General features: G+C 41.4%; 1 protein-coding gene and 1 long non-coding RNA gene across 3 annotated transcripts; both read left to right on the forward strand.

Moving 5' to 3' along the window:
- The first annotated feature begins 1433 nt into the window (after positions 1 to 1433).
- Positions 1434 to 4266, forward strand: LOC119278797. Of its 2 annotated transcripts, XR_005137982.1 has the most exons (5): positions 1434 to 2162; positions 2388 to 2512; positions 2824 to 2973; positions 3608 to 3751; positions 3833 to 4266. It is a non-coding gene; the product is annotated as an uncharacterized LOC119278797 (long non-coding RNA). The 2 variants fall into 2 exon arrangements; XR_005137981.1 differs by having other exon boundaries at positions 1436 to 2512.
- A 5647-nt stretch (positions 4267 to 9913) lies between these two features.
- Positions 9914 to 12899, forward strand: LOC119282570 (agglutinin-like). The gene is made up of 2 exons (XM_037562748.1): positions 9914 to 10258; positions 11024 to 12899. Exon 2 carries the CDS (start codon positions 11048 to 11050, stop codon positions 12485 to 12487), a length of 1440 nt encoding a protein of 479 aa, XP_037418645.1. The 5' UTR covers positions 9914 to 10258; positions 11024 to 11047; the 3' UTR covers positions 12488 to 12899.
- Positions 12900 to 16105: the final 3206 nt, after the last annotated feature.

Here is a 16105-nt window from a genome sequence, read left to right on the forward strand (position 1 = left end):
TGCATATTTTCCTTAATATCGTCCATTTGGATTATTTCCGGACCATACAAGATGAGTAAAACAAACGAGTAAAAGCTTCACAACATGGAACACTTCATTTTGCTAAGCATTTTTACCGTCAAATATTTTAAATTGTTGAGTGTATTTCATTTTTATATATATCCACCAGTGTATGGTACACATATGGACACCGGGACATTTTTGTTCTGGGTCCGCCCCTGCTATCCGAGTGCCCGCCACTTGAAGGAAACCGTTGTGGACCTGTTCTGCTTAAAGAGCAAGGGGCACTCGCGATATCCTCCGTGGCACGACTCAGATTCCCTTGGGGAACTGAATATTCCTCACAGAAGGACTTCCGACAGGTGTTCTTCCGAAGGATATTGACTGGTAATGCTTGATCCGATCAAGCCCAGATTCCTGGGACTGTGACTTGAAATTTGATGATCCCAGATGCCTCGGACTTTCACTTGAAATTTGATGATACGCCCGACTGTACATTCCTACCCCCCTAACATTGTCAGGATTATATCCACGACATCATGAGAGTTGTTCTCTTAAAGGTCAGCTCTCCTCTCTTGGATTTCATTGGATCCAACTACTTTTCTTCCCATCCCCACACAGCTGCGGCTCACCACCTTGATAGATGCAGGGACAATGCCATGGAAGGTCTCTCTTGTTCTCTGTTTCATTCATGGTCATGATGATCTAGGTTTAGCTAGGAATCTGCTACTTTTAGGCTTAACCTATTGTTCATGGATGATCTCTTCTCCTTCTGCAGCAGCAGCAGGATGGATTTGGCACAGCGGAGATTGGCCTCCGCGCCGACGTCGGCCACAAATTTGCCATGGTGAACTACTCCAGATCCTCTTCCTTCCTCTTCTGTGCACCGCCTGCATGTTAATTGTTTGTGTTAATGCGTGGGGTGAGAAATCAAATTGAGTGTGTTTCCATTGTCTATGATCTTTGATTTTTTTGTACATATAATTTAGTTTCAAGTGTGTCTCTTAGCCTTATGTGTGCAATTTAATTGCTAAGTTTTTTGTCAGAAAATATCCGTGATACTTACTAAATCATTCCGTACTGTACATTGCAATATCTGTAATTGATACCACCCAGTCATATTCCTATTTGTATACTGTACCTACATTTAATTGCAAAAAATTGTAGGGAACAGAAACTGGGACGCAAATAATGTCTTAGCATACATTTTCTGTAAGATGATTCAGTTTACCTATCCTCATCAGATGGATGTAATATCTATGATATGGACTAGATGAACTAAACTGATTTTTTGTTGATACTCCTTACTGTGCTATACACCTCCATGAATGCAGCGTGCTACAGTGGAAGCTTGGAACAAAGAAAGAGGTAAACTGAAGCCTGGAAAAGGCAAGAAGGTAGCCTGCTTTGATTTGCATACATCTCAGGTATTTCCCATTAGCTGTATCAATGTACTAATGGCTCGCTTTTGCAGTTGACATCGCAAAAGCCTCGGTATTCTATTTGAAAAATGCGTACTTTTTCTAAAATTGTTATTGCTCAGTGTTCTTAACAAAATCTACCAAAGTTGCAATTAACATAAAATGATATATGTAGATCTTATGATCATTTTAATTTGCGGATATATTTCGTGTGCATAAGGAGACAAAATACAGTTGCTTTTAGCATTCCTTCTTCAATGGTAAGTTCGTGTATAAGTATACAGGAAAAAACGCATTCCAACCCTACTCTTTGCGCATATGTTTAATGTTTAAGGGATCTGGCACCATGGTTTTCACTTTCAGTGAGATTTCAATGAAATTCACTGAATTTCATTAATTTCAGCAGTCATTGAAATATTTACCTTTTGGCCGGAATATTTCAGCCATTTCAGTAGTACACATGAATTCAAATATTTCAAAAATAATTTCAAAACATTGTTTAATTGAATTCAAGTGAATATTTTGGCCTTTTGGCAAATGCAAACCGATATAACTGGAACTCATTGAATTTCAGTTGGTGCTGAATGTTTCTCTGAAACTGAAAGTGAAAACCTTGTCTAGCATTGTGGCACATCATATGAATGATTTTGTGTATTGTTTTACTTGGTGGACTTTCTGGTGTTGCCTGCTGAAGCTACATGGCTGTGCCCTGCAGCACAATGCTTGGAACAATTGTAAAAGGTCACTGCCATTGTATACACAAATTTATTCCCATATTCTGGACATATAAAGTACAGTGGCATCATTTCATGAATGTGGAACCAGATTGCCCCAAACTGATTTTTTCATAAATTTTAATTTATTGGTGTAAAATATGGAGTGCGTCATTATTTTGTAATATCAGGTTTATTCATATAAATCTCTTGACTCTGATTTTACTTTGCCTTGCCATTTCAACCTGTCTAGGCTGTGGAGCTCTAGATGTAGAAGCTCCCCTACGCCCACCCTTTTAGGCGCAGCCGCTTGCCGCTGCGAACATCAATGATTCCAGTGACGACCAACTATTTGGTGAAATGTCAGAACAGCCGAAGGTTTATTTTCCTTCCAATTCGGTCTGGATAGATTGCGATGTTATTTTCCCAGATTTGTGGTCTTCCAAAAACAACGGACTGTTCCTTAAACAGATCAAAAGCAACTCCACAGCCAGGCTAAATTTCTTAAGGAATTTTAGTCATAAACTACATGTCGTGGTAATTAGTTATGTAGTCTCTTTATTTGGTTTATCTTGATCACAATATGTAGTGTTAGGTCTAGAAAGATATATTGTAATGGTGAGCAGTTTATCGAATGATGATGAGTTCTCTTTTTTACATAAATTTGAGATTTTTATTATGATAAACAGATCTCATTTATGATGAAAGGTGAGAATTTTACCAAAGGGTGATGAAGAAACATGCTTTACCATGTCCTCTAATCAGTTCTGGAGATATTGCTATGCTCCAAAAGGAAGCTCCTGTCCTGGGCTACAACTTACTGGCACATCCAGTCGATGGTAAGCATTATTCAGTAATGTTTACAGGGCATAATATTTAGATAGATGGATAAATCTAATTGTCACCACTCACCAATTATAGTCTTGTGATTCTTCAAAAGCCAAATGATCTTTTCTGTGACCTTTGAAGCTCAGTTCCTGTCTTCGCATCTCAGTTCAACGCTTATGCGCTGATCTACATTGATTACAGTTTTACTTGATGAATTATATTTGCATTGTGATCAAAATATAGATATAATCATACTGTTTGTGATTTGTCTTCCTTCCTCAAATATGGATCCTTGCAAATACTTGGTCATTAGGTGTTGTCTCTAGTTATTTTTCTGTTCGATGGAATAATTAGGGTATTAAAACATTGATTTCACTTAAAATCCCTTGGCATCTATTTTCATTCTGCCACATCCATTAACCGATTGCCGTATATTACAATTGCACAAGGTTAGGGGTATGCCTCATCAAATCGAGTTACGAAATGCAGGGCAGGGTGACAGGAACCAACTGAAACAACTAATAAAAACATGACCAGTTTAGAACCTACTGACACCATGGTATTAACAGAAGTACTTATTACCATTGTTGCACCTATGCATGCTTTTAAGTATTAACCTCAACATATGTTTTGACCCTTCTACAGAACTGATACTACAAACTCACGATTGAAATCGCTGTGGTAAATTGACCTATGACTGGTGATATATGGGATGCAAAGTTTGCTGGAAGAAGCTGAAAATGGCGCATTGAAATGTCCTACATGTTCCAATCCAGAACCATGACCAAGGTATTTTTTTACCCATATTACATCTCAATTGGTAACTGTGTCACAAGCAAACAATTCACCACAATTCCATCATGTAAATAGGTACAAAATAGCAGTGCTTGCAATAGACATGGAACATGAGGAGGAACCAAACCCAGTATTCACAGAGTTTGCCTTTTTTAGAGCACGAGGAGATATAATCACTGGAAGAAGCGCAAACTCGGCTGTAGCTCATGGAAAAGGACGAGTTGGTTAGCTGGCACTGGAAATAGAGGACTTTCTGGAACAAAAATATTGTGAGCGGTCACTACAAATAGTAGATCCCTGGGCTGATTTTTATTAGTATTTCCAAGTGCAAGCAACAGATCATGTGCAAAGTGAGGCACCATTAACTCTACATCGAATGGTTAATCCGCCATCTGCATCGGACGTTCCATGCAGGGGCGGACCCAGAACAAAAATGTCCCGGTGTCCATATGTGTACTATACACTGGTGGATATATATAAAAATGAAATACACTCAACAATTTAAAATATTTGACGGTAAAAATGCTTAGCAAAATGAAGTGTTCCATGTTGTGAAGCTTTTACTCGTTTGTTTTACTCATCTTGTATGGTCTGGAAATAATCCAAATGGACGATATTAAGGAAAATATGCAAGCCATGGCAATCCAATTTTCCTGTAATACCCATATAATTTGGAAAACATGAATTAAAGATGTAACAAATTAAAATACATACGCGTTAAAAAAAATTAAAATACATACGAGTACTTATAATTCAGAGAGATTGGTGACCTTGCAAAGTGTTGTATATTTGCGAACCAACCTATAGGGTTAAAATCCTGTGCTCGCATAGGGTTGGATAGTTCGAATGACGGTGGTATCCCAGCCTATAGGGTTAAAATCCTGTGCTTGCATTTATTTTTGAATTTATTTCAGAATTTCTGGTCATGCGCGTTCGGTGTGAGGATACATTCTCGTCGACTATAAGATATCTTAGGTGACTTCGTCAATATCAAGATGATATACCGGCTTAGTCTTTCGAAGGTGCTCGTGTGTGCGTGTATATTAATAGTGATGAGTGCATGCGTGTATATATGAACGCATGTGTATGTACTTTGTTAAAAAAATGTCGTATATTTTCCTTTGAATTACCCACCGATCTGCATGTGGGTGAGACATTCTCGAGGATTCTAGCGTGAGGAGATGAACAGACTAACACGAACAGGCGCACGTACAGAGGATCGGTCCAATTGATCAATAATAACGGCAAACTAGCCAAATGGGCTGCTACCAGGCCCTCACTAGCCAAATAGGCCACGCCGGTGCTTCGTCGCTCGCTCGCTTTCAGTCTCACGATTCAGCCGGTGTCCATGTCGGTGTCCTAGCCGTAACATGCGGATCATATACAAGGGCGAGTCAAATTTACCCGGTGTCCAGTGACACCGGGTGGTTCAACGTGGGTCCGCCCCTGGTTCCGCGGTCTTCGTGTTCCACCCAACACCAGGCAACACAACTGTCAAGAATGTGCTGCTGGCTCCACCATCTCCTGACTACTGTATGAGGGTGTGTCATTGGAACCAAAAACAAAAAGGCAAGCAGTTGACGATCCACCCATGGGCCAAGCAAAAGAAAAGGTCAGCTCGATTTTATTGCAGCAAATTAAAGAATGGTTGAATGTTCAGACCAATGATACAATATTTGTTTAACTATATGTAGATGTGCCGCTAAAGAGTCTTTTCCTTTAAAAGAGCCACGGGGAAGAGGAAGCTAATCTTTAGAAGTAGAACATGTCAGAAGCCTACCGTGTCACAATAATCATAGGTGCTACTGTTTGTTCCGTAAATGCGATAGCTTCTAAGCGTTCTTTCCTTTTAAACTAAGTACCTTGTGTTTTCATAGCTTTTGAATTGATGTCCTTTCAGCTGTAATGATATCCATCTGCTCACGTATCAACTTAGTACATCTATTATTCATCCATTACTCTTTTGTATTCCGGCCTATCATCTGTTATTCATCCACCACTTTGTATTCCAGCCTATTATACGAAGTAATAAGTGTTTGAAAATGCTACACATGAAAAGAAAATAAGCAATTTATGAACTGCCGAGATCATAGATGATACAAGCACACGCACAGACAATTGGCTTAGAGGCGCACCCGTCCACATGCTTGATAGACACAGCTAATAGGCTGCCAGAACAGACCCGAATACCTGAAATGCTACAGACGATACTAATTAGACAAGTACAAAATCTGAATGTTCTGATCGTGCAGACCAGTTAGCTGGGGTTCAAATTAGGACAAAACACATACTTTACACAGCAACCAACAGTGTGCCCCACCAATGTTCATAATAATAAAAAATGTATCTATATCTAGGGACCTCCTATGCGCCGCATTTTGCGGCAAATAGCGAGCGCGCCGCACAAGACACGTGCGACTGGGCCGGCCCAGTGAGAGGCACCGCGTGGTGTATCTCAGCGGTAAAAATCGCAAAAAATGAAGTGACCCCCGCGCGAGAATTCCAACGCGGGATGTCTGTTTGCTACACAAGCGCTGCTAGCCACCGGAGCAAGCGACATATGTCCAGTAGCGCACCGCTACAGTATTTAACAACTCACTATTTCGGGATAATCCCCCTTGCATGTTATTTTCTGTATATGTACGGTAGAATATAGGTTTTTGAACACATTTTAATACGAAAAGAATATTTGAGGAAATGTGAACAAAACTTGAAAGTTCAAACAGATTGTGAAGATTTTGTGAACATTCCAAACAACAAGAACAAAAATAATGAAGGTGTTTCGACAAGTGCACTTTTTTATGAAAGTGTTATATTTTGAAAATGCGCAACCATTATCTGAATTTCTGAACACATTTTCGGCAACATAAATATCTTTCTGAATACATGAAAAAATTATGAAATTCTAAACCGCAAACATTGTTTGCATTTTTGAACAAATATTTGAAGAAATAGAACATTTCATGAAATGCTGAACAAGAAATTCTAACTACGAACGTTTTTAAAATTTATGAACAATTGTTGAAAAATGGAGTTTCTTTTGGCAAATTCTGAAAATAATTTGGAACCACGAACATATTTAAAATATGTGACAAAATTTTGAAACCTTGAACATTGTTTCAACTGGGAACAAAGTTCAAAATTTTGAATTGTGAACAAATTTTGAAATATGAACAAAGTTCATATTCGTGAACAAATTGTAAAATTCTGAATATTTTTCGAATTTTGAACAAGTTTTGAAACTGTAAACTTTTTTTGAATTGTGACCAAATTTCGAAACATGAATAAAATTTAAATTCATGAACAAAATTATAAAACCGCAAACATTTTTTAAATCTGCAAACAAATTTTGAAACTGCAAACATTTTTTGAATTGTGAACAAATTTAGAAACTCACAACCTTCGTAGATTAGTACCACCATAATTTCGTCCGATTTTGGTCCGTCGACCTTACCCATATTATGTTTTCTCTACCCGAGGTGGTACTAATCTATATAACTGCTGAAAAGCATCAGGTTCCTACCGACTTGGGCCTGCAGGCATTCCTACCGACTTGGGCCTGCATGCGTTCCTACCGACTTGGGCCTGCAGGCTAGGCCGTTGGCCCAACTCCAGGGTAACGCGAGAATCTGTATCTATACCTACTAATAAAGGGGCTATTGCTCTTACCACCATAATTTCGTCCGATTTTGGTCTGTCCACCTTACCCATATTATGTTTTCTCTACCCGAGGTGGTACTAATCTATATAACTCCTAATGGTTCCTACTGACTTGGGCCTGCAGGCGTTCCTACCGACTTGGGCCTGCAGGCTGGGCCGTTGGCCCAACTTCAGAGGAACGCAAGAAGGAAAAAAAACAAACATGCGTGAGGATTCAAACTCACAACCTTCCATCCTGAAGGTTATATGCCAACCAACTGGACTAGGCCAACCTACGTGAATTTGTAGCGGTTAGTATTCTTATTAAATAGTACCACATCGCCCTTTGAAAAGCACAACCATCAACTTATATACGCGTTCAAATTACCTATCATCAATCACCTTAATAACCCGGGTGATCGGAGGATGAGGAGTGCCCAGAAAGGAAGGAAGGAAGGATTCTCAAAAAAAAAAAGAAAAGGAAGTATTGGGTACGGCAGAAATATTGGACGAAACATCACATTCAAATGGAAGGCTGCATTAATTAATGTGAAGAAGCTCACTGCCTGGGTATACATGATGGTCCACTAAAAGCGGGAAGGAGGACAATGGGGCTCAGGAGATGTTGATAACAGACATGGACACGGCGACGAGGACGAGCGGAAATAGGTCGAGGGGTGAGATAGGTAACAATGTCCCCCGTTGCAACGCCGGCATTTGTGCTAGTGTTACTAATAGTTGTTAAGTTGTTTTTTAGCAGTAATAATTTTTTTGAGAATCAGTGATGGTTGTTAACTTTTTTTTTTGAGACAATGATGGTTGTTAACTTGATGATGTTGTCCACCAGCACATCAGGCCCAAGAAATAGAAGAATTATAAAGCCCACTAGTTATTCAACAAGCTGGCCCATTAACCATAAAGATCTTGGGCAGATCCATTTGTTTTTTTACTATAAAAACAACCGTTCAACCAGTCAAATGGAATAAAAGTTTCAAAAAGAAAGGAAAATTCAATTTTGGATAGAAAGTGTTTTATACTCTAGAACACGTGTTCATTTAACCAGAAATTTTAAACAAAACTATCAGGCACACACGGATCTAGCGACCACCAGAATACTCCAAAATATGCTCGATCAAACACCAGAATACTCCAAAATATGCTAGATAAAAAACACATACAAGAACCCACATGTAACAAACAAAAATATTGAAGGACATGCATGCTAAACGAAAGCTTTCATGCACTAGCTCCTTACCCAATCCACCACTACTTTTCTTTTAACAGAAACGCACTCGCGGGCCTCCTCACGGGCGCGGCGTGCTGCCACGCCATCTCCTGCTAGTAGTAGAAGAATAAAAGTGGCTAAGTTACCGCGTCTACCGTGAGTTTTGGAGCTTGTGCGTGGCTTACGAGCGACTGGCATGTGGTTATTTTTTTTTTCCGAGGCACACATGGTTTCCTGCTGGTTTTGCTTTGGCTTTGGTCTCCAGTCTTTTGATGGGCCTGCTTATCTCTTGGGCCGCCATCCGGTTTGAAAATATCCGGCGATTTCAGGAGACGAAAAAGGATGGAGAGGCAGGGATCCTCAAACACTGGTGAGAAAAAGAGGCAATGGACGAGCGTGTGGAAGATCAAGATTCCAGGAAAGAAAAATTTTCTTTTTGCTTGGCGCCTCGCTAGGAACTCGATTCCTACTGAACATGTTCGGTGCCACAGGAAATGACGTAATCTGATTTACACCCCGTTTGTAGCTCTGCCCCGGACACTTGGAGACATGCGCTTATAAACTGTACAATGGCAAAGTGAGTCTGGTCCCTTGCGGACGACGAGCTGATCGATCACTTGATTGCATGCACTCATGATGATGCAGGGCTTTGGTTGGTGGGAATACAGGATCCGCTAAGTGGGCAGGATTTTGTTAAGTTACTCGTTACCCTTTGGTCAATATGGTAGGCGCAAGGAGGAAAGGCATTCATGAGGAGCAGTTTCAGTCACCTCTAACTACTTTTTCTTTCATAAAAGGGTATTTGCATGACATCCAGCAGGCCGAGCTAGTCCATCTCCGCCAGCAGTCCAACATCCGAAAATGCAAGTACGTCATCATGCCACATGGAGAGCACCTCCAAGGGGTTCAGTTAAAATACATGTTGAAGGTGAGGTCAGGAGGCATGGTGATCGAGGAGCCCTTGCTGCTATTTGCCGAGATGATTCAGGTAGCTTTATGGGTGCATTGACGGTTTCTGTTGCTGAACTCGTTCCGCCGGAAATTCTCGAGGCCATGGGCAGAGAATGAGGCTCTCGCTCTAGCAAAGATCCTACGCCAAGTTAGAAGCACATTCCTTATATCACTCGATATTCATCCGGTGCAAGAAAGAAGACTTGAAAGGTGTGTGATATTGAATCCGACGTGCGCCGACCGCTCCAATACACGCGTCCGTCCCTCAAGGCACCCTCGACATGCATGGGCGTGTTCCCGTGCGACGGTCGACGTGTTCCCTCCATAATTGGCAACTTGCTGACTTATTTGGACCACAAGACATACGTGGTGCAAAAAAAGAAGACAAAATGCATGTGAGACGGCATACGCGTCTACGCTACGCACGTGAAGCAGATTTGGGCAAATCCGATGGGGATGTGCCGTGCGCGTACAGCTTGCCACCCAGGCAACACGTGAAACAAATTTTGGCGCTCGGTCGGCCGTACGTGGACTAGTGGTGGACAGATGTTGTCCATGGATTGGCCCTATATAATATAGGATACTGCACATGCAGGGCACCCCGGACGTGTGCTTGGTAGTCTATCGTAAAAGAAAACATCTCCGCCACTTCCCTTGTGTCTAGTCTCTCACTTTTGTATAAGGAGGTACGGTTATTACATTCTTTTTTTCTTATTCTTCCTTCCTTATTCCAGTACTCCATCCGTTTTTAAATATAAGTTGTTTTAAAGATTTTAATACGAACTATATACGGATATATATAAATATATTTTAGAATGTAAATCCACTCATTTTGCTCCGTATATAGTACATATTGGAGTTTTTAAAAAGTCTTACATTTAAGAATGGAGGAAATAAGTCTTTTTAGAGATTTCAACGCGGACTATATACGGACGTATATGGACATACTTTAGAGTGTAGATTTACTCATTTTGTTCTATATGTAGTTCGTGGTGGAATCTCCAGAAAGACTTATATTCCCTCCGTCCGGAAATACTTGTCCCCAAAATGATTGTATGTAGACTTATTTTAGTTATAGATACATCCATTTTATTCATTTGTTGGACAAGTATTTCCCGACAGAGGGAGTATTTAGGAATGGTGGGAATAGTAGCTGGTAAAGAAAGTCACGACGAGTATGATTTGCTTGGCCTATAGAAATATGCGACTAATCCTTTTTTTCTGTTCTTTTTTTCAAAAAGATCCATGTTCCTTGCATGTATGAAATCGATTCGAGTTTTGTGCCCTCACTTAGTATGTCTTTGTAGATAGATGTTACAAATTCAGTTTGGTATTATTTCACTGGATAGACTTCATTTTCAATCATTTGCAAGCTGCTACGTAGTACAATTTGCTAATCTTTAAGTTGACCTAGACCGTTGATCATCCTGAATGTCTTGCTATATGTGCAGATATACACACACAAACCGGTCAATATGAAGCGGGGTAATAGTAATATAGTCAAATTATTGACTAGTATACTGGTGCTGGTCGTCTGGGTTTTGTTGGCTGCTAGTGTTCGATCTGATACATGTTTGAATACCGTTGAAGAAGACTCCAAATCAGGGGCACCCAATTACCCCGGTGTAATATATACTGTCGACACTAATAGTCCTGATGCCTATAGGAAGATGATTGCTCGCCTGCGAGAGCTGCTGACAAGGCGCGGGGAGTACCGGCAAGGAGTGCCGATACTTCCTGAGCAAACAAGCGTGCCTGATTCTCAGCGGTACATCTTGCTTGAAATCAGTGTCGCGGGCACACCAGCAGGTGTAACATTTGCTATCGATGTTACCAATGTTTACATCGTCGGTTATCTTGTTGGTGGTACGAGGTATTTCTTTATGGAAGCTCCAGCCAGGGCCGAGGAGCTGCTCTTCACAGTTGCCGCAACTCAAACTTCACCAACAAGGAGGTCATCCAACTATGCCAAGCTGGAACAAAATGCAGGTGCACTGAGGAGGGCCATCCCGCTGGGGCTGCCTAGTCTGGCTGACGCCATAAGAAGACTTGTAACCACAAGACCAGAAGATGCAAGGTCCCATCTAATAGTTATCCAGATGGTTTCAGAGGCCGTGAGATATTGGGAAATAGAGTTGAATGTTCTCCAAGCTGCAAACAATGCAAATCCTTCGTTTCTACCAGACGCCCGAATGATTGATCTTGAGAACAACTGGTCAGCCCTCTCTTTGCAGATCCAGACTAGTGATGCATTCGCATTTCAAAGGCCTATTACCATCGGCAATGAAGTCGCTGACAATGTTCAGTCAACAGTCATAATAGGCATGTTTTTGATGTTGTTCAGATGCGCTAGGCCGCGTCGAGATCTGCAGATGCCGATGGACGAAGTTAGACGAGAGCGGTTGATCGGCCCAGGTACTGAAATATTGCGAAGAGATCTTGGCCTATCCATTGATCCTCCTCCTGTGCAGAAGGATGATGACACATGCAAGCATTTGGCCGACTCAAGGAGTCGAATGATGGGCCGAGATGGGCTTTATGTTGAGGTGCAAGGGTTTAACTATAGTGATAGAAATCCAGTTATTCTCTTCGCATGCAGGAGCAGTGACTTTGCGAAGCAACTTTGGAACTTCAGAACAGATGGCCGGATCGTATCATTTGGGAAGTGCTTGGCAGCATCCGGAGCTACTCGTCGAAGCACCGTGGTGATACATGAATGTGAGACCATCCATGAGTCCGCGGTTCGGTGGGAGATGAGCAACTCCGGGACTCTGTCCAACAGGGCCAGCGGATTGGTCTTGCATGCTGCTTCTGGTTCTGGAAGGCAGCTAACGCTGCAGCGTGGCATTAGTTCCAGCTTCCAAGCCTGGCAAAGCACTAATATTACTACAATGGTGGAACAAACACTTATGTAGAGGGATGTCGCAATGACTACTCCAGGCAAAAGTGGAGACTCTACCCAGATAGTACCATCCGACCTATAGAGTGGCTGAATGGATGCCTCGAGCTTAGTACTTTCGTCGAGCACCCGAGGTATAATTTTATCCAACTTGGGCATTGCAATAACCATCCCGAGTACCATCGTTGGATCTTTACTCAGGGATCCATCATGAATTTGTATAGCTCGTTGGTGGTTGATGAGGACAGGGACTATCCAGGAGAAGGATGGCTCAAGGCAGCGCCCTTCCAAGGTGGCCTCAATCAAATCTGGAAGCTTGTATTTGTATCATAAGTTCATCACCATGCATGTACTTTATGTTGCATGCTATATGGTGGCATGCATGTCTCCGTATCTTCTTCTACATACGTAATTGTTGGAAATATGCCTTGAAGGCAATAATAAAGATATTATTACCATATTTCCTTATTCATGATGAATGTTTATTATCCATGCTATAATTGTATTGACTGGAAACTTAAAAACATGTGTGGATACGTAAACGAATACTGTGTCCCTAGTAAGCATCTACTAGACTAGCTAGATCAGTGATCAAAGATGGTTAAGGTTTCCTAATCATACACATGAGTTGTCATTTGATAACGAGATCAGATCATTAGAAGAATGGTGTGATGGATAGACCCAACTGTAATCTTAGCATTAGATTGTATCACTTAGTTTAACTACTGCCCTCATATCAAGTATTTGTTTCTTAGACCATGAGATTATTCCACTACCGAATACAGGAAGAATATTTTGTTGGTTATCAAACATCACTAATGAGTTTGTTAGGTCACACTCGAGACTGGAATTTGTCACTCCATATGACGAAGAGATATCTCTGGGCCATCTCGGTAATACAACATCATGAATAGATTGCAAGCATGTGAATAATGAGTTTAGTCATGTAATATTGTATTACAAAACGAGTAAAGAGATTTGTCGGTAACTAGACTGAGTTAGGTATGGCAATAACATCAATTGAATATCGGGTTCGTCGGACAAAGGGAATTGTATACAGGATTAATTGAATCCTCGATATTATGGTTAAAATCGATAAAGGGGGCATCTAGGTCCCGCTGTTGATTATTGATTGGAGAGCAGTCTCGGTCATGTCTGCATGTTCTCGAACCCATAGGGTCACACACTTAACGTTATGTAACGCTATGGTAGTATTGGGATATTCATATGGTGAAGAACGAAAGTAGTTCGGAGTCCTGGATGGGACCCAGGACCTCGCTAAGAGATCCGGAATAGTCCGGAGGTAAAGATTTATATATGGGAAGTGGTCTTTCAAGGTTCCGTAAAAGTTTGAGAATTTTAGGTAGAGTACCGGGAAGGTTCTAAAAGGTTCTGGGGATTCCACCGTGGGGCCCAACGACCTAGGAAAGGCACACTTGGACCGAGGGGTGGAGCTACATCCCACATGGGCTAGCCTCACCAGCCCCCAAGGCCCATGTCGTTTAAATTTAGAAATATGGTCTTATCTCTAAATTTAAAGGGTTGGATCTAGAAATAAGATGTTATCTCCAAATTTAAAGGGATTTATCCATTTGGGCCGGTGCTATATAAAGATAGGGGGGAGGGGGGCATGAGGGCAGCAACCCTTCCACCCTTGACCGTCGTCTCTGCCAACTCCTCCCATCTCCTCACGCGACCCTTAGTGAAGCCCTGCTGCAATTCCGCTGCCATCACCATCACCACCCTCCCTTGCTGGATCAAGAAGGCGGAGATGTCATTGAGCCGTACGTGTCCTTATCTCGGAGGTGTCATCCGTTCGGCGCTAGATCAGATTGGTCACGAAGGGAGTACGACTACACCAACCTCGATCTCTAAATCGTTAATGCTTTCAGTCTACAAGGGTATGTAGACACCCCCCTCTCGCTACTAGCATCTCCATGGAATAGATGTTGGGTGATCCATAGGATTTTTTTCCATGCAAATTGTTCCCCATAAGTGGCATCATGAACTAGGTCTATGCGAAGATGTTATGGACGAGTAGAACACAAATTGGTTGTGGGCGTTGATGTTCATATTTCTTACCTCCCTTGTTATTTTTGGATTTGGATTTATTGTGGGATAAAGCGTCCTGGACCAACTTTACTTCTCTGCGCACAAGAGACCGGTTCCACGACTGACATGCAACTTGTATTGCATAAAGTGGCTGGTGGGTGTCTGTCTCTCCCACTTTGGTTGAATCTAATTTAACAATGGCGGTCATTGTAGAAGGTTAAAAGGCAACCTGTATATCACCATTCTGGCTTTGCGTAGATTGGAATTGTTCTTATTGTTTGCCCCCAGAAGCCATGTAAAAATTGAAACAATGAAGTAGAGGATGTCTAACTAGTTTTTGCAGGGCATGTGATGTGATGTGGTATGTCCAAGATGTAATTTGATACATGTTGATGTATGAGATGTTCATGTTTTGTAATGGTTCACGACTCGCATGTCGATGAGTACGGCAACCGGCATGAGCCGTAGGGTTGTTTTTAATTTATTGTATGACTTGCGCGCCAATCATTAAATGCCATGTAATTGCTTATTTATCGCTATGAGTTAGCAATAGTTGCAGAAGCAATAGTTGGTGGAGACAAGCACATGACGACAACTCGGATTGCCATGCTTGCCAAAGGAAATTGCCATGCTTGCAACAACATAATTTGCTATGCCGGGCATCAGATTTGTAGAGAAATCCATTTTTGGGGACTTTATGGTCATGTAAATCCGTGTGATCGTTACGACCACAAGACATACACGTGCCACATTTTTTACGTACCATCCTGCAGGGGGCTCTAATTTATCCCTTCCTTTCTCTCTCCTCCACATCCTTCTAAGAGTCTCCTGTGGTGCCCCAGCTAGTCGACTCTTCTCCTTCGGTTATGGTATCGTCTGGAGCAGGGAGGGAAGATGCGGTTGGGTTTCTTTGTATAGTATAGGTAGCTATACTCCCTCTATCCCACAATATAACAACATTTTGGAAGCTAAAACATCTTGCTTAACGATCTTTTATTATGGTACGTGGGGATTAGATGCAAGGCTGAGTATGACATCACGACGTTTCCTTTATGTTCTACCTAGCTGGGAGGGATCTGCTTCTGACTCCAGAGTATTGCGCGGTACAATGACAAACGGTCATCAAGATTTCATACCCTTAGGGTATGACTAGTTTTTCTTGGCATTTCATTTCTTCTTTGTCTATGTTATTACCAGCTACCTTAAATTGGTCAACCATAGGCAAATATTACTTAGTGGGCGCTGGCTACACCTATGGACACGTCTTTCTAGCTCCTTTTAGATCTACTATGTACCACTTGAAAGAGCGGGTTTTGAGTCAACAACAACCCCAAACTCCTAAAGAAATGTATATCTTGCATCATTCTCGTGCTATAAATGTTGTGGAGAGAACTTTTGGATTGTGGAACAAAAAATGGGCTGTCCAAAGTATTCAATCTTTCTTTGACATAAAGGACCATCTAACAAATTTTCATATAGTGTTAAAAAACATATGGATGACATGGTATGCTAACTATGAATAAAATTCATTGTGGATTCAAATTATTAATGCTTGTTGTGTGTTACACAACTTTGCAAGAGA

The sequence above is a fragment of the Triticum dicoccoides genome, chromosome 3B, assembly GCF_002162155.2.
Source record: "Triticum dicoccoides isolate Atlit2015 ecotype Zavitan chromosome 3B, WEW_v2.0, whole genome shotgun sequence".
Lineage (NCBI taxonomy): Eukaryota > Viridiplantae > Streptophyta > Magnoliopsida > Poales > Poaceae > Triticum > Triticum dicoccoides.